The sequence below is a fragment of the Mustelus asterias genome, chromosome 7 (assembly GCF_964213995.1).
Source record: "Mustelus asterias chromosome 7, sMusAst1.hap1.1, whole genome shotgun sequence".
In the NCBI taxonomy this organism is placed as follows: Eukaryota; Metazoa; Chordata; class Chondrichthyes; order Carcharhiniformes; family Triakidae; genus Mustelus; species Mustelus asterias.
This window is the reverse complement of record NC_135807.1, coordinates 19762594-19785143: the sequence shown is the minus strand read 5'-3', so window position 1 is coordinate 19785143 and position 22550 is coordinate 19762594. Positions and strand designations below refer to the sequence as shown.

The window sequence follows — 22550 nt, the reverse complement described above, 5'->3', positions numbered from 1 at the left end:
GGGCATAGAGGCCGCTTTAACACCACTAATTATGGGAAAGTGAGGTCCGAGTGGTATTATCGCTGGGCTATTAATCCAGAACCTCAGCCAATGTTCTGGGGACATGGGTTCGAATCCCGCCACGGTAGATGGTGGAATTTGAATTCAATAAAAAATATCTGGAATTAAGAATCTATTGATGACCACGAAACCATTGTCGAAAAAACCCATCTGGTTCACTAATGTCCTTCAGGGAAGGAAATCTGCCGCCCTTACTCGTTCTGGCCTACATGTGATTCCAGAGCCACAGCAATGTGGTTGACTCTCAACTGCCCTCTGAAATGGCCGAGTGAGACATTCAGTTCAAGGGCGACTAGGAATGGGTAATAAATGCTGGCCAGCCAGTGACGCCCATGTCCCATGAATGAATTTTTAAAAAATGGCTGCCTTCCTACTGGGCTCCCACTAATTGTCCATTTGATGCTTGATTCAGAACGGTCGGGAGTGAATGGGCCACTCACAATCCACTCTGTCTTCCTCAATCTGCCAAATCCCGTCAAGCCCAGCCCTGGATTTCAGAATTTTCTGTTTTGACTGAATGCATGGAGTTGGTATTACAATATCCTTACCGTCTTCTTGTTGGAGAGAGAGCTGCGGGAGGTGGTAGTGGGGGTTGTTTTTTTCTCAGGAGGTGGGATGGGTTTGACAGTGGGTTGAAGTATCAGTTTGAAGCCTCTCTCACCCGCCTCAGATGCTGGTCTCTCTGAGAGGAGACAGCTGTCCAGATCAATATTGTGGTATTTCAAAGCACCACTGAAATCTAACAACCTGGGATTAAAATCAAAATTCTGTTTTAAATCACTTGCAATGCATTGGCAAATACCATAAAAGACAACATACCATAAAACATAATACACCACTTCACAACTCTACGAGCTGTAAATACAAGGGAGTGACTCATGCGGCCAAGTCCTCTAACAGTTCAAAACACCTGAAATCGTGTGGTTGCCATTTAGAATCCCTACAGTGCAGAAGGAGGCCATTCGGCCCATCGAACCTGCACCAACACCAATCCCACCCAGGCCCTATCCCCATAACCCTACGTATTTACCCTGCTAATCCCCCCAACACTAAGGGGCAATTTACCAAGACCAATCCACCTAAGTTGCACATCTTGGGACTGTGGGAGGAAACTGGAGCACCCGGAGGAATCCCACGCAGACCCGGGGAGAAACTCCACACAGACAGTGACCCGAGCTGGAATTGAACCCGGGTCTCTGGCGCTGTGAGGCAGCAGTGCTAACCACTGTGCTACCGTGCCGCCCCACGGATGATTTGTTTCAGAGCAAGGATGGAACGTATATCGACTTGCGACCTGAGACTAGATTTACTAATTGTTAAACATTCGAAATGGTTCGCTGCTGGTTTAGTTTAACGTTAATCCAGGTGCATCGGCTATATTTCGGTCTGTTTTCACCAGCAGGTTGTAATGTAGAATTTCTGGCACCATAGCCTTACTTTAGTGAGCAGATAATATTGGTGAAACAAAAACAGAAAATGCTAGAAAATCTCAGCAGGTCTGGCAGCATTTGTGGGAAGAGAATAGAATCTGGACGACTTCGTCAGAGCTGAAGACAATAGAAAATAAGATTATTTATACTGTTAGGTGTGGGGTGGGGGGAGGACTGACAAAGATGTCAAAGACTAAATGACAAAGGGAATGTCAATAGTGGTAATCATGGCTAAGGAGGGTGCTGTTGGCGGCCATTGAGAGATCAGAGTGTGTAAATGGCAGAACAAAGGTAAGCAGAGTGTCAGAGGATAATTAAAGACATGTAACAGATGGCCCTTGTGAGGGGGGTGAGGGGAGACTGTGGTGGGGGAGAATAAAATGGAGAGCCAGATTTTTAAAAAGTGGAAACAATGGAAGAAATGAAAATAGAAGACTAAAGAAGATATCAACTCTTTATAACCCAAAGTAAGTTTGTGAACACCCTGCCAAACACTGTCAGGAAGGCACAATTTGAAATATTTTTGAAGCACTGTTTATTATAAATAGAGACTCATTCCATGTTGTTTACACTTGCTCTGAGCACCAGGCACAGAGCAGGCTGGATTAACTCACAGAAACTTACTCAGTGTTCAGGACCAGGTTCTTGATGCAACCCTTGAAGGATTTTGTTATCTTCAGGACGACAGCGCCCTCTCCAGTTGGGACGCCGCCAGCGTAGAGTCTGGTAATATTCAAAGGACTGTTGTCCGCTGAGGACCCAAGCCTCATTTCAAGGACGTTCCCTTCGTCCATCTGCAATGTCATTATCCTGTCAGACGGAATCAAGAGGAGTTTAACACACCAGAGGCGAGGCATCGACAGTGGGAAGCCAAAATCAGCATTGCCCCATCCCCACCCCATTTTACACTGTCAATTAATTCTTCAGGTCTATAGACCGAACATTGGTGTAGAAATTGAACTGTGCAGTGCCTGGTTCTCAGTGTAAAAAGACAAAAGGATTCACTAAAGTGTGCCGAGGATTCAGGCATGTGTGCTGTGCCAAATCTGCACCTGGAAGTGCCTATTGCTGAAGAGTGTCAGGGTGGCCCTGGAGTTGACCCGTACAAACTGAGTACCTAGCACCCGTTTCCGACCCTTTAAGGAAACTGAATTGTGACTCTTACAATGCTCCTCCATCTTATGGTCTTAACCCTCCATTTTGATCAGCTTTACACAGGCTAACACCCACCTCTTGTTTCTAGTAAGTATGACAGAATGTTCTTGCCCATCACTGAAAGTTCCGGAAGGGGCCTTGGCAACGACTTTCCTGGTGTGGACTCCATCCCCAGTGTTCACATGAGCTTCCACCCGTCCACCAATGATCATAATGGCAAAGAACGGCTGCAAGATATGGAAGAGAAAATTATTAAAATCCCCAAACGCACGCTGGTTCTATCACAGCTTGGTTTGGCTCCTGCTCTGACCAAGACCGTAAGAAACTACAAAGGGTTGTGAACAAAACCCAGCCCATCACTCAAACCAGCCTCCCACCTATTGACACCGTCTACATTTCTCGCTGCCTTGGAAAAGCAGCCAGCATAATCAAGGACCCCACGCACCCCGGACATTCTCTCTTCCACCTTCTTCTGTCATGAAAAAGATACAAAAGTCTGACGTACTAACCGACTCAAGAACAGCTTTTTCCTGCTGCTGTTAGGCTTTTGAATGGACCTACCTCGTATTAAGTTGATCTTTCTCTACACCCTAGCTTTGACTGTAACACTACATTCTACACTCTCTCCTTTCCTTCTCTATGAACGGCATGCTTTGTCTGAGCAAGAAACGATATTTTTCATTATATACTAATACTTGGGTGGCATGGTGACACAGTGGTTAGCACTGCTGCATCACAGCGCCAGGGACCTGGGTTCGATTCCCAGCTTGGGTCACTGTCTGTGTGGAGTTTGCACATTCTCCCTGTGGCTGCGTGGGTTTTCTCCGGGTGCTCCGGTTTCCTCCCACACTCAAAAGATGTGTAGGTTAGGTGGATTGGCCATGCTACATTGTTCCTTAGTGTCGGGGGGCTACCTAGGGTAAATGTATGGATTATGGGGATAGGGCCTGGTTGAGATTGTGGTCAGTGCAGACTCGATGGGCCGAATGGCCTCCTTGTCCACCAAGGATTCTATGAATTGTTTCAGTATCTATAGAATTTTAATTTTGAATGTGACAATAATAAATCAAATCAAAACAAAATGTTACAAATCATGGGGCAGCCAGCAATGGCTAAAAGACAGCTAGTCTGCACAAATACCACCAGCAGCCCACTGCTCTGATATAGTCAGCATCGATGAATACCTCAGTGTTTCTGTAAATGCTTTAATCCGGAACCACAGACCTGCCAGAGGCAAAATAAGCAACGCAGTTTCATTGGACAATAGACTTATTCATTTTAATATCACAGGGTGCACCAGGGCAGAATCGGAGGCGCATGGAGATCTCAAGAGGTTGGGCTAGGGGAGTTACAAAACCCGGGAGAGGTTGAGGTAATGGAGGGACCTGAACACAGGGACAAGAGCTTTTCAATCAGTGTGTTGCCAGACCGGGAGCAGATGTAGATCAGTGAGCATAGGGGTAATAGGTCAACAGGATTAGGTGCGATCCATCTACAGTTTAAGTTTGTCTATTGCCAAGTCTTCTGTGAGATTATTCTGTCTCAGCATTGCTACCTAGTGTTCAAGAACTGCAATGGTAATTCTTGGTTTTCATGGTGATTCTGTCTTTCGAAAGTGACACAAACTATGCAATGGAAGTGGAACTGTCCCAGCATTCAGTGCAACAGTGAAAGTGCTCTATTAAAAGCTACTTAATTTCACTGCCATATTCCTCAGTGAACACAGGGGAAACTCAGGCTGCAAAGAAAAAAAGAGAAACAGAAGGAACAGGATTCTCCAGCCCTTCCTACTGGCCGGATCTTCCAGTCCCATCGAAACCAGCCCCCTCCAGCCCAGCAGCAGGTTCCCCAGTGGGTGAGGCAGCTGAGCCATGCAAAAGCACGTAGACTTTGGCGGGACTGGAAAATCCCATCGACAGCCAATGGCTCGCCATATCCATCGTGGGAAAACCACCCTGGGAAAACCTGGCCAAAAAAATGGGAAACGGAAGGAAGGAAGAATAAATTAGGGAATAGAATCATAGAATTCCTACAGTGCAGAAGGTCATTCGGCCCATCGAGCCTGCACCGACAACAATCCCACCCAGGCCCTATCCCTGTAACCCACGTATTTACACTGCTCGTCCCCTTGACACTAGGGTCAATTTAGCATGGCTAATCAACACAACTTGCACATCTTTGGATTGTGGGAGGAAACCCACGCAGACACAGGGAGAATGTGCAAACTCCATACAGACAGTGACCCAAGCCGGGAATCGAACCCGGTTCCTTGATGGTGAGGCAGCAGTGCTAACCACTCTGCCACCATGCCACCCTGATGGAGTTCCTTGGCGGTGAGGCAGCAGTGCTAACCACTCTGCCACCATGCCACCCTGATGGGGGGAGAGAGAAAAATATATAACTAGAAGTTGCCACTGAATATTCTAGTTGACAATTTGTTTTAAATATGTTAACACAGCCAAGAAAATAGGGCAAAAGATTTTCAGTCACTGAATTAAATGTTTATTCTGTAATATCAGAAAAATGTGACTGGCAGAACTTGCCATTCTTAACCATTTGTGTGTCCCATGTGAGCTGACACCTCAGCTAATCGGAATCAAGGCTGAAAGCTCCACATGTAGAATTTGTACAAAACCAGCCTTTATTTGACTAGTGGCCTTGATACTGAGATACACTACACTCCAAACATCACCAGAGTGTTTCTGCATCTTAACAGAAGACAGATTTCAAATACTGGAAGTGTGCAATAACATACTGCCATTCTTTCAAAATATATGGAACATTTGACCATCTCAAAGATCAAGCTTTTCAATCTCAGAAAAATCACATATTTAGACCACAATGAGATCCCCATCAATAGAATGAAAGAAAAGTGCTCCAGATGCTGGAAGCTAAAATATAGACATAAAGTGCTGGAAAATCTCAGCAGGTCTGGCAGCATCTGTGGAGAGAGAAAAACAGAGTTAATGGCCAGGATTTTCCATCCATTGATTTCAGGCAAAATGCTTTCAGATGTTCCTCAGAGACTTTCGTGAGGCACTTTATAAACTTAAGCCATTTCCTTCATTTTAAGGCCTTTTGCTTTGTGGTAAAGGTGATCAAGGATGTGGTAAAACTCTCAGTCTATACGTGCTTTCTTGCTCACTGGTAGCAAATCTGTAATAAGTCTTTGGACGTGGAAGTCCCTTCACCAAAATCCCTTTATTTACAATTCCAACAGCAGAGTGCTATCAGTCAGCAATCTACTTCCAGGAGTCCCAGAGGAACTGACACTCCCGGTTAAATACAAGGAAAAGACTCTCTGATTGGCTCATCAATTGACTCCTTAATCAGAGAGTTCATATTCCAATAGGCCAACCTCAATGGCCTGATTGAAGTCATTACAGAATCAATGTGCCTCTGAAATGTTTTTATGCTTTATTCTCCTTAGTCCATTCAGCCCATTGTTCATGTGCCAGCTCTTTGAAAGAATCAGCCCATTAGACCCACTCCCCTGCTCTTTCCCCATTGGTCTGCAGACCCCTTCAAGTTTTTATCCCTGCTCTTTACCCCTTTTATCCAATCCTCTTTTGAAAATTACTACTGTGTCTGCTCCCACCACCTTTTCAGATAGAGAATTCCTGATCATAACAACTTGCTTCCTTAAAAAAACCCATTATTTTTGATTTCCCCCCTCGATTCTTTTTGCCGAACACTGGACACCACTTGACTCACCATTTTTGTCTGCCGGCGATTACGGCTCCTTGCTGATTTGCCAAAGCCAGCTAAAATGATCCCAGTGTCATTCTTGGTGGCAAAAGTCGCCATTAACTTGGCTTCCACTGGTAGGATTTTTGGCCGTAACTGAACGTAGCCGTTGTTTAAAATAGTCACACGTCGGATAGGCTGTTGAAAAAAATAATAATTTTATCTGAAATGTTTCCATTTGCAAATTATCTCTGATTTAACATAGTCATGGAATAAAAATCAATGAACCTCATCTTGTTAACAGTCGAGGGTGGAACAGTGGCACAGTGGTTAGCACTGCTGCCTCACAGTGCCAGCGACCCGGGTTCGATTCCCGGCTTGGGTCACTGTCTGTGTGGAGTTTGCACGTTCTCCCCGTGTCTACATAGGCTTCCTCCGGGTGCTCCAGTTTCCTCCCACAGTCCAAAGATGTGTGGGTTAGGTGGATTGGCCACGCTAAATTGCCCCTTAGTGTCAGGGGGACTAGCTAGGCTAAATGCATGGGGTTATGGGAATAGGGCCTGGGTGAGATTGTGGTTGGTGCAGACCCGATGGGCCGAATGGCCTCCTTCTGCACTGTGGGATTCTATGAAATGAAAAGCAGTCAGGACTGAGAGTTTCCATCTAAATCTGGCAGCACCCATCATTGCTGAATGGATAAATGGTCACGTCATGGGTGTGGGAAGTAACAGCACAGAGATCCATGTTCTAGCAGCCAGAACAGGATTTGAAGGTCCCCATGCTTAAATCACAAAAAGCTAGCAAGCAAGTTCAGCAGGCAATAGGGAAGGCAAATGGAATGTTGGCCTTTGTTTCAAAGGGAACACAGTATAAAAATAGGGACGTCTTGCTAAAAATATACAAGGCACAGGTTTTATCACACCTGGAATATCCTGAACAGTTTTGGTTCCCTTATCTAAGGAAAGATAGAGTCATAGAGGTTTACAGCATGGAAACAGGCCCTTCGGCCCAACTTGTCCATGCCACCCCTTTTTTTTAACCGCTAAGCTAGTCCCAATTGTCTGCGTTTGGCCCATATCCCTCTGTACCCATCTTACCCATGTAACTGTCTAAACGCTTTTTAAAAGACAAGATTGTACCCGCCTCTACTACTACCTCTGGCAGCTTGTTCCAGATATTCACCATCCTCTGTGTGAAAAAATTGCCCCTCTGGACACTTTTGTATTTCTCCCCTCTCACCTTAAACCTATGCCCTCTAGTTTTAGACTCCCCTACCTTTGGGAAAAGATATTGACTATCTCGCTGATCTGTGCCCCTCATTATTTTATAGACCTCTATAAGAACACCCCTAAGCTTCCTACGCTCCAGAGAAAAAAGTCCCAGTCCATCCAGCCTCTCCTTATAACTCAAACCATTAAGTCCCGGTAGCATGCTAGTAAATCTTTTCTGCACTCTTTCTCGTTTAATAATATCCTTTCTATAATAGGGTGACCAGAACTGTACAAAGATATACTGACATTGGAGGCAGTCCAGAGAAGGTTCACTAGATTGATCCTGGTTATGGAGGGATTTTCTGATGAGAGGCTGAATAGGTTGGGATTTGGGAGAATGAGAGGCGACCTTATTGAGACATACGGGATTCTTAAGAGGCTTGGCAGGGTAGATGCTGAGAGGTTGTTTCCTCTTGTGGGAGAGTCTGGGACCAGAGGACATAATCTCAGAGCAAGGGATCACCCATTTGAGAGAGAGATGAGGAGGAATTTCTTCTCTCAGAAGATATAGAATCTGTGGTAGAGGCTGGATCTTTAGGTATGTTCAAAGCTGAGATGGACGGATTTTTAATCAGGAATGGAATTGAGGGTTATGGGGATAAGGCAGGAAAGTGGAGTTGAGGATTATCATATCAGATCAGTTTTGATCTCATTGAATGGCAGAGCAGACAGGATGGGCCGAATGGCCTACTTCTGCTCCCACATCTTATGATCTTATGGAGAAGTTACTTCAGCTTTTTGTGAAGTCACTTGTCCACCTTTGGCATTGTTGCTCAGAATAAAACATAAGGGTGGACTTCCCAGAGGAGCAGCGGACCTAATAATAAGACATAGCAGCTCGTAACTGCATTAGGAAGCTATGTAAATCCTCGTGTAAATGTAATGGAGAGTGGGGCAAGGCCTCTCATCGACACCCACGCTGTAAGATTCCTGTAGAATGCAAACGCCTCGGCGACACAAAGAGCAGATTTGAAGACCACTTGTTAAACAAGGGAGTCAGGGAATGCGTTAAAATAAACCTTTGGTCGCCATCTCAAACTGGTGCAACAAGCAAATGAGCAACTGCCAGACGAGGGAGGTGAAGGATTGATCTATCAAGAATCCAGCAGACTTGGAGAGATGTGATGAAAAAAGAGGCTGCCATGCGGAGGAGGGCGTGGTTGCGGGGGGTGTGTTTGTTGCTGCTGAGAGTTGGCCACCTGCTATTCTAGCTCCAAGGATATTATTAAACTAGAAAGAGTGCAGAAAAGACTTATTAGGATACCACCGGGACTTGATGGTTTGAGTTATAAGGAGAGGCTGGATAGACTGGGACTTTTTTCTCTGGAGCGTAGGAGGCTGAGGGGTGATCTTATAGAGGTCTATAAAATAATGAGGGGCACAGATCAGCTAGATAGTCAATATCTTTTCCCAAAGGTAGGGGAGTCTAAAACTAGAGGGCATAGGTTTAAGGTGAGAGATACAAGTGTCCAGAGGGGCAATTTTTTCACACACAGGGTGGTGAGTGTCTGGAACAAGCTGCCAGAGGTAGTAGTAGAGGCGGGTACAATTTTGTCTTTTATAAAGCATTTAGACAGTTACATGGTTAAGATGGGTATAGAGGGATATGGACCAAATGCGGGCAATTGGGACTAGCTTTGTGGCTTTAAAAAACAGGGCGGCATGGACAAGTTGGGCCGAAGGGCCTGTTTCCATGCTGTAAACCTCTATGACTCTATAAAGATACTGGATTTACATAGTTATTAACAATGAATCAATGGAAAATGCTGGAACCAAGTGAAAGGCCTAAATCTATGAACCCATTAAGTGCTGCTCTCTGACTGCAATAAGAAATTGTGACTCTTTTCCTTCCCCGGTACTCTTGCATCCTAGAGGCCGGAACTTTCTGGCTGTACTCGCCGGTGGGGGATCTTCCGGTTCTGCCAGAAAATCTCGGTCACGGTTTCACGGTGGCGAGGGGCACATTCAGTGGGAAACCCTGTCGACATTGACAGGACCAGAAGATCCTGCCACCGGCCAATGGCTGACCCACCTACCACCACAGTGGCAGGTTGTGCGGTAAACACCGCCCATAAAGTGATTTGATTAACTTAAAGAGTTTTCCGTTTTGATGGGAGTTTTTACCAATTCTGATGAAGGTGTTGTGCATATACAGCATTTTTGGTTTTTATTTCAAACTTTTCTCTTATTATAAAGGGGAATAAGTCTTCGCTCTTCTTTATTTCACTCCTATTTACCTCGAGCAAGCACCCTTTCTTCACACCCAAAGAATTCCTCAGCAGGTCAAAGGTGGATCGGTAAATCTCGACTTTCTTCAAGCAGCCTACGAACGATTTGCTGAGAACCTCCTTCCTGCAAAAAGACAGACACCAATTGCAGATAAAAAGCTTCAATTGAAGCAGCGGGAAGAATCTTACCAATGCACCGAGGGTCTTGCCTGCTGGTGAGCTGGTGGGGGACCCGCATTGCCTCGTTTTGGATAGACCCGACGAACACACTCCAATCAGGCAATGCTGAGGCCACCAATGGGCCTTCCCCTGGAATCAAGACCCTGGGAGCTGAGGTCATAGAATCATAGAGTCATCGAGGTTTACAGCATTGCAACAGGCCCTTCGGCCCAACTTGTCCATGCCGTCCTTTTTTTTTTTAACCACGAAGCTAGTCCCAATTGCCCGCATTTGGCCCATATCCCTCTATCCCCATCGTACCCATATAACTTTCTAAATGCTTTTTAAAAGACAAAATTGTACCTGTCTCCTACCTCTGGTCGATCGTTCCAGACACTCACCACCCTCCGTGTGAAAAAATTGCCCCTCTGGAACCTTTTGTATCTCTCCCCTCTCACCTTAAACCTATGTCCTCCCAGGAGCTGTTGGCCAATCAGAGAGGCAGCTCTTGTGCTCAGCTGTACCACTGAGGAGGCCGTGGCAGCTGCCGGAAGGACTGGCATCGGGAGTGCCAGCCTAGGACTTCAGAGCTACCCAGGCCACAGATGTGTATGAGGGTGGGGAGTGGGTGGGCTTGCATGCTAGGGGATCAAGGGTAGGGGGTGCGGTGAGGGGAGCAGGGTTCGATAGCAGGTGGCCAACTCTCAGCAGCAACGAACCCCTCCCCCACTATGCCGCCTCCCCTCCGCACTTGAGTACCTTTGTGCGAGGGATTCACCCCACCCCTGTTGACAAGCAGCTGGCACAGTTTCACCTGTGATGCATGCCTGCAGCCAAGTTTATGCCAGTGATGATGAGCTGAGGCCATTAAGTGATCATCCATTTAAGGGTCTCACTTGCCGGTGGGCCTTCCCGCTAGAAGTTAATTTGGGCAGAGGCAGAAAGGCAGCAGCTAGATAAATACGTGTCCTGCCGACGTCCCAACTCGCCAACACTGAGAGCACAAGATTCCACCCAGCCTCACAACTAACGCAACAGCTTCTAGTAACAGCTGTTTCAAAGAGGTAGTTTAGCTTCCCTGAAATGCAAACGGGATGAAACTGCCTTCAGGTCAAAACGATAATGGCGCACTAAACTTTATTTAGCACTGCTGTCTCACAGCGCCAGGGACCCGGGTTCAATTCCCGGTTTGGGTCACTGTCCGTGTGGAGTTTGCACATTCTCCCCATATCTGTGTGGGTTTCCTCCGGGTGCTCCGGTTTCCTCCCACAGTCCAAAGACGTGCGGGTTAGGTGGATTGGCCATGCTAAATTGCCCTTTAGTGTCAGGGTGGACTAGCTAGGCTAAATGCATGGGGATAGGGCCAGGGTGGGATTGTGGTCGGTGCAGACTCGATGGGCCGAATAGCCTCCTTCTGCACTGTAGGGATTCTATGATTCTATGGAAGACTGGGAAAGCGAATTTGGACAGTACACACTCTCCACCCCGGAGGCTTCTGTATATATAATCCTTGAATTAAATTTAGAAGGTCCAAAGCTTTACTGATCGCGAGTAGATCCACCATAATCTCAGCATTGTGTTACCGATCGCAGTGTACGAAAATAGCAATTGGAATGAACTTGCATTGTACAAAATTAGCGCAAGATCGCCAGATAGAATGTATCATTCATGATCAAAACTAGCTGTAACAGTGGCAGCTTATGTTCCTATCTCTGGTCATATCCAGTGAGACTGCACCGAGTATAATCTTGCCCAATCTCTGCCCAGGAGTACATGAAAGTACCTGTAGCTTGTGGAGCGTGGCAATCCTCCGATGTATATTGGATCTTTGTGCCCACGATTGAGATCAGAAGCTGTTCCGGGTGACTCTCCTTGCTTGGTCTCTCGATCAGTTGAATTAAATGGGTCCATCACGGCCAGAACGCCTGTGAATATTCAATGCAGCAGCTGAGCTAAACTGATCCTGCTGATGTAATACTGAGTAGCAACTTTCCCGGCTCTCGGATCTAAGTGGTAGGGATACTATCCTTCACCCTACCTGTGCCTACTGGATAGCGATCCCTGTTAGAAAATGTGGTTATTACGTCTTACATGGACTGTGTTCAACTGGGAAGGCCCTTAAGGCAATTACAAAGTTATATTTATTAGTGTCACAAGTAGGCTTACATTAACACTGCAATGAAGTTACTGCGAAAATCCTCTAGTCATCACACTCCGGTGCCTGTTTGGGTACACTGAGGGAGAATTTAGCATGGCCAATGCACCTAACCAGCACATCTTTCAGATTGTGGGAGGAAACCAGAGCACCCGGAGGAAACCCACGCAGACACGGGGAGAACGTGCAGACTCTGCACAGACAGTGACCCAAGCCAGGAATTGAACCCGGTCTCTGGTGCTGTGAGGCAGCAGTGCTAACTACTGTGCCACCATGCCGCCCAATGGTTTGCATGTGAGGCGGGGGGACAGTCCTTCATTCAAAGACACTCAATGTCTGATTGGCAGACCTGGAAGGGTTGGTCCCACTTAAACCCTTTCCCTGTTCGTGCTGCCAAACCCCTGTCCCCTGGACCCCCATCCTGCCGTCGCTCAGCCTGTGCCTGGGTTCCTCCTCTATCCCCAGCCTGGGGTGGTTGAGGAATCGGTTGCAGTCATCGCCGTCCTGGTGGCGCTGCTGAGTACTGAAGTGTGGCCGGCCTCAGATTGGCTGGCCTCTGTCAGCGGGCAGAGTCCTGGGGGAAGGCCCGCTGCTGACCTGTCAAGTGCCTGAATGGCACAAGATGCGGCGAGCCTTCTCGAGAAAAGGCAAGATGGTGGTCTCTGCGACTCAATGATTTAGAAATTGGTTTTCTTACCTAGCTTCCGGTTGCGTTGAAATGCAATTTTAAACCATGTTCCATTGTTATATCGTTTCTCAGACATCAGGGTTAGAACTCCAGACCCAAGGTCAAAGGTTACTCGGACCTTTCCATCTGCCAGTTCTACAGCTAAGAAATCTCTCTGGTGAAAGTTAAAAGAAAGGGATTTAAAAGTGGGGTTGTAAGTGTGAATATTTCTCAAAGAGATGAATGATTACTTAAATCTGCCTCAGCAACGTTAACTCATGTTTTGGACACTACATTCTGCGACTCACTTTTTGTTTTGTTGATAAGCAGATGTGAAAGTTTAAAGTTTATTTATTAGTGTCACAAGTAGACTGACATTCACACTGCAATGAAGTTAGTGTGAAAATCCCCCTAGTCGCCACACTCCAACGCCTGTGTGGGTACACTGAGGGAGAATTTATCATGGCTAATGTGCCTAACCAGCACGCCTTTCAGACTGTGGGAGGAAACTGGAGCACCCGGAGGAAACCCACGACGACACGGGGAGAACATGCAGACTCCACACAGACAGTGACCCAACCCGGGAATCGAACCCAGGTCCGTGGAACTGTGAGGCAGCAGTGCTAACCACTGTGCTACTGTAACCGCCCAGTCTACAGAACAATTTATCATAAGTGAGACCCAATGCTGCTCCCTCACTCCCCCTGCTGATCAGAAACTAAATTGTCCCATCAAACAAACGCAGTCCCTAACCAGGAGGTCCACGGTCGGGTTCTTTTTGCAAGTGTTGACCTTCTGATGTTTGGCAGTGAGGCAGGAGTTACACAAGGTGGAACGTTCCGGACCCACCAGCAGTGGACATCGTCGTGGGAGGGATGGGAAAATTTGGACACCGGCTAAATTGACTTTTGGCCGCGCTCTCTAAATGTTCCCGTCCTGTCCACAAGGTTGCCCACTGCTGGCAGGTCTGGAAAAACCGTCCACAGTGCGGGAAGGCTTGGTAAAGGAATCCAAACAGAATTGGCCTCACTTGGCCAGCACAGTGTTACAATAGTCATGATTAAAGGAGCACAGCACTAACAGTACTAACGATTTGTTAAATACATCTCACAAGGTAGTCCATGAACAACAAGCATGCTCTTTTATCTTCCTTTGCACCTGCTCCTTTCCAGCAGCCTGGGAACTGGCAAATGGAGCATATTAGTGAATGGGAAGACCTCTGGTGTCAGAGAATGCCAGCCCCATCTCTCTCTGGTGCACTCGTACTCAAGGACAAACAGTCATTGGACAACCCTGTTTTAATTTTGCTGAGAAAGACATTTTGTCGAAGCTTTTCATCTTGCACTCATCAGGATAGTCACAAGAATGCCAATGTCAGAGAAAACAACTTTATGCTGTCTGAGAAGAGAGTGCTGATTGGTTGGCAAGTGGACTCTGATTGGTAGAGGCATTGCCATGGAGTCCACTTGCCTACCAGTTAGTTTCCTCCGACATTGGCATTCTTGCGACTGTCCTGATGAGTGCAAGATGAAAAGCTTCGACAAGATGTGTCATTTTTCAGCAATACTCAAGTTCTGAAGGACCAAATGACTAATTATAACTGCTCTACCTGGGCTTCATCCCGGAACAATGGCAAGAAAGCAACTCACACCAGTGGAAAGACGGAAGATGAAAAAGTGGAGAGGAACGGCAATGAACCTATCTTTGGCGGCTGCTAAGTTGTCCCAAAGCTTGTACCTCAAGAATAATGTAACCAAGTACAAGTCTGAGAAAGATTCATTAAGGAACATTCAATATTTCAACAACACAGGAAGAAATAGAACTATTTTCAAATATGATTTCAGTTTTCTCAATCCAGAAACAGCTGAGACAGCAGTCTGAACTGCATGATGCTTACGGTGCCGTTTGAAGTAAGGTAGAGCAGTAGGCCATTCGGTGAGAACGTGCTGAAGTGCATCACTAATTGGGTCGTTGTGGAGCGTAGTATCTTCTCGACGACTGAATAGCCGCTACCGTCAAAGTGGAAGGCAATGTCTTCATTCTGTGATCTGCAGAACAGGTACAATTTTATCATCAACTTATTCTTTCCAACCAATGTACATGGCAAGAGATGAGGCAACTTAGGCTGAAGACTCAGTGCCGAACGAGGTTGTCTCATAATTGTGTGCCGCTGGCCTGTGAGCCGGTTTCCTGGTCCCACTTTGACTCAGGATCATTTTCCCAGAAGTGGATTGGGGTGAAGGGGGTGGGGGCGAGGGGACGTGCTAGCAGGGTCAACTGGCTGAGAGGCGCTGGCCCTATTCATCAGCCTGGTTTCAGCTGTAGCCACAGACTTTCCTGTATGGGGGTCCCCCCCCATTGTCACCCCTAACAATGGCCAGGTTGTTGAATCTATGTTTTATTTTATGCTTGATAAGGATGAAGAGAGGCTGTTTCTATTCTGGCGCCACAATTGGCTGATCCAGTTAAAGCTCTGGTCAACGATGATTCCCGGGATGTTGCAGGTGATGGTGTGGGGCACATTTTGGCAATAGTGAGGCCATTGAATGTCAGGGAGAGATGGCTAAATTCTCTCTTGTTGGGGATGGTCATTACCTGGAACTTTTATGGCACAAATATTATTTGCCACTTGTCAGCCCAGGCCTGGATATTGTCCAGATCTTGCTGCATTTGAACATGGACTGCTTCTGTTCCTAAGCAGTCGTGAATGGTGCTAAACATTGTGCAATCATTAGCAAACATTCCTACTTCTGACCTTATGATGGCAGGAAGGTCATTGATGAAGCAATGGCTGGGCCGAGGACACTCCCCTGAGGGACTCCTGCAGTGATGTCCTGGAGCTGAGATGATTGACCTCCAACCACCACAACCATCATCCTTTGTGCCAGGTGTGACTCCAATCAGTGGTGAAGTTTCTCTTTAATTCCATTGGCTTCAAAGTTAATTTAGTTAATTTAGTTCCATTGGCTCCATAATAGTAAAATAGTGCCTTTATGTCAAGGGCAGTGATTCTCACCTCATCTCTGGAGTTCAACTCTTTTATTGCAAGGTCAGGGACTGAATGACCCTGGTGGAAACCAAACTGAGCATCAGTGAGCAGGTTATTACTGAGCATTGTTGACCACCCCTTCCGTGACTTTACTGATGATCGAGAATAGCCTACTTGCCCTTTTCCAACCCTTTCTATGGTGCATCTGTAAAAGTTGGTGAGAGTCGCAGAGGACATGCCAGATTTCTGAGAAAGTAGATGCATTGGTGAGCTTTCTTAACTATGGTGTTGGCATGGGGGGACCAGGACAGGTAGTTAGTGAACTGGACACCTAAAAACTTGAAGCTCTCGACCATTTCTACTTTGTCCCCATTGATATAGGCAGGGACATGTTTTCCACCAAGCTTCCTGAAGTCGATGACAATCTCCTTCGTTATGTTGACATTGAGGGAGAGTTGAGGGTTGGGGTGGGCGATATCCCAGTGGCAATGCCATTCATACTCCTGCCTTCTCCCACCCCCGCTGTCGCGGGGGTGGAGGGCAGGGGGTGGGGGAGGTGCTTACAATTCTGGCCCTCATCTTTACCATTGCCAAAATGAATGTAAAGTATATAACCAGCATTTACTAACACAATCGGAAGTATAACTAGTTTAAACAACAGGTCACTTTACAATTGTGCAACTTACGAACAAACAAAAAGGGCAAGCTCGCCCCGAAACTGAAAAATCCCACCCGAGGTCAACGGACCTTTCCATGATCCGCCCCTTGCCCACGACGATTCCCGTGGCAGGCGGAACGGGAAAATTCCAGCCAAAACTTATCATGCATGTCAGTAAAATAGAAAGATGAAAAGTAATTGTACATCCGGGCATCAGTGCACTGGGCATTTGCAACATGTCGTGATTCTAAAAGCTGTGAACAGTTTCTTAGAGCTTAATTAGCTCAAAATGAAGATTAGAAAGAGGTGAGACTTGCAACAACATTAAACTGCAGAGTCCCAACACATTCCTTTTGGCTAAGATCAAGTGTGGAAGTCATTAGGTTACATTTTAGCTTCATTTGAAGCAACTTTTAAAAGCGGCATCTCGGCCTTTTGGCTAAGATGCAAATGAGATCAAGCCTTGGAGGAGGCGCAATGCCTACTCCAATCAGCTTGGATCATGTAGATCAAGCCCAAGGCAGGAGGTGAGAGCCCTGTCTTGTCAGCTTGGATCGTGAATGTCTTAACTTGTTGAGACTCTGAATTGGACTTGATTTGATTGAATTGGATTTAAAAAAAACACATTCCATCTCAGATGAGGTACAAAGATGTCTTGCAGTGTCAATCTCTCTCAGAAAGCGGAACATTAAAAAGACTGCCACAGTGATCCTGCAAAGGGGTTCACTTTTAAAGTGGCTGCAACGCCAAACATAGGCCGCGTTTCATTCTGCTATTGGCTGTGCTATATAAAATGCTCAGTGTCGCCATTTATCAGCCGCAGGTTCAATCGTGGCTTTCAAAAGGGAATTACGTAATTATCTGGACAGAAAAAAATAGGTTGCAAGACGACAGGGAAAAGGCAAGGAAGTGGGAGCTGAGTTACTCTTCCAGAGAACCAGCATGAACACAGCGGATCCCATCCACTGATTCCGTCTACACTTCCTGCTGCCTCGGAAAAGCAGCCAGCATAACCAAGGACCCTGCGCATCCCAGACACACTCTCTTCCACCTTCTTCCGTTGGGAAAAAGATACAAAAGTCTGAGGACATGTACCAAGGACTCGAGAACAGCTTCTTCCCTGCTGCCATCAGGCTTTTGAATGGATCTACCTTGCATTAAGTTGATCTTTCTCTACATGCCAGCTATGACTGTAACACTCTCTCCTTTCCTTCTCCACATGTACTCTATGAACAGTATGTTTTGTCTGTATAGTGTGCAAGAAACAATACTTTTCACTGTATCATAATACATGTGACAATAATAAATCAAATCAAATCAAAAATCGAATGGCCTCCTTCCATCCTCTAACCTTTGTGATTCTATGCAGGGCGGAGGGGGGAAAAGTCATCTAAAAGGAAATAATTTTCTCAACAAAGGGAAACAGGATCAGTTTTACCTCGCAAAGCATCCTTTGCAACTCCCTTCTCGCTCTTGGTAGTTCCACAAGCCAATGGATTTCCCATCCAGGAATGCTTCACCCATGCAACCTCTGAATTGGGTCACCTTCACAGCTGGCACTTTCTGAGTACAAAGGGATGGTGTTATTCCAAGGAATTAGTGTACAGGTGCTGATGCAGGAAAAAGCAGCACAAATCAGAAAAGATCCAACTCACCTTAACTTTCCTCAAGATCCCTCCGACAAACACTCGGGTTGAGTTATTCACATCCAGGACAGTGGAGATTCCAGGGGATGTAGCCGTCTTTACTACTGGCTTGTCTAAACTAGAAGATCCAATCTCTTGAACAGATAAGGTGCCCATACGTCCAAACCTACCAAGTAAAAGCAAGTTTACATTTGTTGCACTATCTGCGATTTTCTGACATTCCCTGGTTTCCAGAAGAATCCCAGCAGATTGGAAGTTGGCAAATGTAACAGCGCTGTTCAAGAAAGGAGGGAGGGAGAAGACAGGGAATTATAGGCCAGTTAGCCTGACATCAATCATTGGGGAAGGACTGGAATCTATTATTAATGGAGTCTTAACAATGCATTTCGAAAATCAGAACATGAATAGAAGATATCAACACGTCGGGAAAATTGTGTTTGAAAAATCAATTAAGAGCTTTTTCTAATGTGTAACCAGTAGGAGATGGAGGTCTTGTGGCACAGTGGGGAGCTGGCTGTTGCTGAGCTGTAAATAGTGGAATACCACAAGGATCAGTGCTGGGAACTCAGCTATTTACAGTCTATATTAATGAATTAGATGAAGAGACAGAGAGTGATGTATCTAGACTTGCGAACCATGAAGAGCTGGGTGGAATGCAAGCTGTGAGGAGGACCCAAAGTGGGTCCAAAGAGATAGACAGGCTCAGTGAGTGGGAAACAAGGTGGCAATTGAAGTGCAATGTGGGGAAGTGTGAGGTTATTCACTTTGGTAATAAGAATAGGAAAAACAGAAATAAAACAAAAACGCTTGAAAAAAATGTTGCTGTTTGGAGAACTTTGCATAAAGAACACAGAAAGTTAGCATGGCAAGCAATTAGCAATTATGGCATGTTGGCCTTTATTGCGAGGGGATTTGAGTACAAGAATGAGGAAGTCTTGCTACAACTGTACAAGGCTTCATGAGACCACACCTGGAATACTGCGTGTGGTTTTGTTTTCCATTGTGCACAGTTTTGGTCCCCGTATTTGAGGAAAGATGTAGTGGCATTGGAGGCAGTTCAGAGGAGGTTCATGAGATTGATTCCAGAGATGAGGGGTTTGTCGTATGAAGAGAGATTGAACAGCTTAGGCCGACACTCTCTGGAATTTAGAAGAATGAGGGGAGTTCAAATTGAGGTATTCAAGATGATGAAAGGTATGGATAAAGTCAATGTGGTGCAGATGCTTCCGCTTGTGGGGCATTCTAGGATGAGAGGTCATAGTCTTAGGATAAGGGGTAGCAAATTTAAAACAGAGTTGAGGAGAAACTACTTCTCTCAAAGGGTTGTGAATCTGTGGAATTCACTACCCCAAAATGTGGTAGATGCTGGAGCAGCGAGTAAATTTAAGGAGGAGTTAGACAGATTTTTAATTGGTAATGGGTTGAAGGGTTATGGGGAGAAGGTAGGAAAATGGGGATGAGGAACATGTCAGCCATGATCGAATGACGGAGCAGACTCGATGGAACGAAAGACCTAATTCTGCTCCTATATCTGATGAACTTATGAATATTTAAGTAAGAAAATACTTGCATTGGAAGCAAAGATTCACTAGATTAGTGTCTGGAATAAGAGGTCTGTCCTGTTATGAAGGGTTGAGTAAATTGGGTCTATAATCCCCGGAAGAATGAGAGGCGATCTCATTGAAACATACCAGATTCTCAAGGGGCTCGAAAGGGCAGCCGCTAAGAGGTCGTTTCCCCTGGCTAAAACACGGGGCTATAACCTCAGAATAATGGGCCATTCATTTAGGACTGAGATGAGGGGAGATTACTTCACTCGGCGGGTTGTGAATCATTGGAAATCTATACCCCAGAGGGTTGTGGATGTTCCATCACTGAATATATTTAGGGCTGGAATAGACAGGTTTTGGTATCTCAGGTAATAAAGAGATATAGGGACCGGTGGGAAAGAGGGATTGAAACTGAAGATCAGCCATGATTATACTGAATGGTGAACAGGCTCGGCAGGCTTTGTGGCCTACTCCTTCTCCTATGCGCTCACACCAATTTCAAACAGCTCTAGGTGATCAAAAGGTGGCTGATACTTCTTGTCAGAAATGTGTACATTGCGGGATTGTCCACTTGCCTGGCAGCATGAATCCTGTACCACTTGTTATTGTTAATCTGAAGATCAGGATACTCCAATCGCGTTGTCCCGGAGCCCACGTCCCACAAAAAGGCGACTCTGCCACGTCGCATCTCCAGGGCCAAGAATTCAGTCTGTGGAATGGGCGGAGATTTAACACAAGTTCTTCATTTGTAACAATGATCAAACCGTGCCTCATGCCACTTTAGTCAAATGCAGCGTTAACTGTAGGGATCTAACTCTAACTAGGCAACTTAGTAAGAAGTCTCACAACACCAGGTTAAAGTTTATTTGGAATCATGAGCTTTTGGAGCGCTGCTGAATCATCAGGTGAGTGGAGAGGTGGGTTCACAAACAGGGCATATATAGACACAGACTCAATCGCAAGATAATGGAATGCGAGTCTTTACAGCTAATTAAGTCTTTGCAGGTCCAGACAATGCGAGTGGAGAGAGGGTTAAGCACAGGTTAAAGAGGTGTGAATTGTCTCAAGCCTGGACAGTTAGTAAGATTTTGCAAGCCCGGGCCAAATGGTGAGGGTTACAGATAGTGTGACATGAACCCAAGATCCCGGTTGAGGCCGTCCTCATGCGTGAGGAACTTGGCTTTCAGTTTCTGCTCAGCGATTCTGCGTTGTCGTGTGTCTTGAAGGCCGCCTTGGAAAATGCTTACCTGAAGATCGGAGGCTGAATGCTATCTGCCCTGGCTTGAGACAATGAACACATCTTTAACCTGTGATATTCCTCTCTCCACCCACACTGTCTGGACCTGTAAAGACTTGATTACCTGAAAAGACTCGCATTCCACATTATCTTGCAATTGTGTCTCTGTCTATATATGCCCTGTTTGTGAAACCTACCTCTCTACTCACCTGATGAAGGGGCAGTGCTCCGAAAGCTTGTGATTCCAAATAAACCTGTTGGACTTTAACCTGGTGTTGTGAGACTTCTCACTGTGCCCATCCCAGTCCAACGCCGGCATCTCCACATCATGCAACTTAATACTTTGTTCTAAAGGGATGTTCAAGCATAATCTGAAAAATTAACTGTTACGTTGTCAGCGCCACGATAACACTTGACTAGAAAGTAATCTCAAGAACCTGCACAGAATTTCCCAGATCCCCAGATCTTTCAGTTCTTCAAATAATTCAAGAAAATGATCTAAATTAACAAATAGTGTAGAACAAGGTATGATTACAAATCCTTTATTAAACTTTCAAAATGTAAGGAATGCCAGCTGAGGGAAATGGAACACTGCCTTGTTAAATATAGCAAGGTTAAGATCTGGTGTAATTCTCTCGACTTTACCACAGCAATGATTCCCAGACCGCAGAGTACTTATTATTCCAAGAACTTACCATTTCCAGTTCTCCCACACTGCAATTATATAATCATAGAATCCCCATAGTGTAGAAGGAGGCCATATGGCCCATCGAGTCTGCACCAACCACAATCCCACCCAGACCCCATCCCCATAACCCCTTGTATTTACCTTAGCTAGTCCCCCGACACTAAGGGCAATTTAGCATGGCCAATCAACCTAACTAGCACATCTTTGTGGGTGGAAACTGGAGCACCCGGACGAAACCCATGCAGACACAGGGAGAATGTGCAAACTCCACACAGACAGTGACCCAAGGCGGGAATTGAACCCGGGTCCCTGGTGCCGTGGGGCAGCAGTGCGAACCACTGTGCAACCTCTTTGTTTGAGGGTTTCACTTAAGGCTGAACCAGGGTGATGATGTGAGATTTGTTCAAAAGCTCACATTGGGAAACAAAAGTGGAATGTCTTCCTCGGAGGAAACCCAAGTCTTTAGCTCAAAAAGGGGCCGTGTCCTGATACACTGGGCTGGTGGCTCTGAAGTTGGTTTAGTGCCAGCAGGAGCACTGGCAATTGGTGGGACTACTGGCAGCCCCACCACACTGAGGACCCTAGGTCAGGCTGGGTTCAGGGGTCTTGAAGAGAGGTGTGAGGGATGGTTTAAAAGACCAGTGGAAGGATTAAAGTGTGGGGTATGGGGTGGAGGAATGTGGAGGGGGTGGGGGGGAGCGGGGGATGAGCTGGTGGTGAGGGGTGCCTCCGATGGGTCAAGTGGATCCCCAAAGGAGGCTCCATCCCTGCCCAACACCAGATCGTGCATCTAAAGCTGCTGGAATGACTGCATAGCACTGGCCTCCCCTGCCGTGGGTAAGCTACAGGCAACAGTGGAATGAGGCACTTAAATGGACAGTAATTAGCTACTTAAAGGCTTCAATGAGCCTAAGGGTGATTGAGCCACTCCCCATCCCCCTATAAAATTTTCTACATGTCGAGGGTGGAC

The 22550-nt window shown here is 46.1% G+C and overlaps 1 protein-coding gene across 1 annotated transcript in view; it reads right to left on the bottom strand.

The window, feature by feature from the left end:
* lama1 (laminin, alpha 1) overlaps positions 1 to 22550 on the bottom strand; it is a 288354-nt gene that overhangs the window by 34248 nt on the left and 231556 nt on the right. The window contains exons 48-58 of the mRNA XM_078216990.1: positions 20231 to 20364; positions 18115 to 18271; positions 17898 to 18022; positions 14710 to 14860; positions 12843 to 12987; positions 11774 to 11915; positions 9841 to 9955; positions 6360 to 6530; positions 2721 to 2872; positions 2115 to 2300; positions 609 to 807 (exon numbers count right to left, since the gene is read on the bottom strand). Coding sequence (XP_078073116.1) covers positions 609 to 807; positions 2115 to 2300; positions 2721 to 2872; positions 6360 to 6530; positions 9841 to 9955; positions 11774 to 11915; positions 12843 to 12987; positions 14710 to 14860; positions 17898 to 18022; positions 18115 to 18271; positions 20231 to 20364 — 1677 coding nt within the window. The remainder of the gene's footprint in view (positions 1 to 608; positions 808 to 2114; positions 2301 to 2720; positions 2873 to 6359; positions 6531 to 9840; positions 9956 to 11773; positions 11916 to 12842; positions 12988 to 14709; positions 14861 to 17897; positions 18023 to 18114; positions 18272 to 20230; positions 20365 to 22550) is intronic.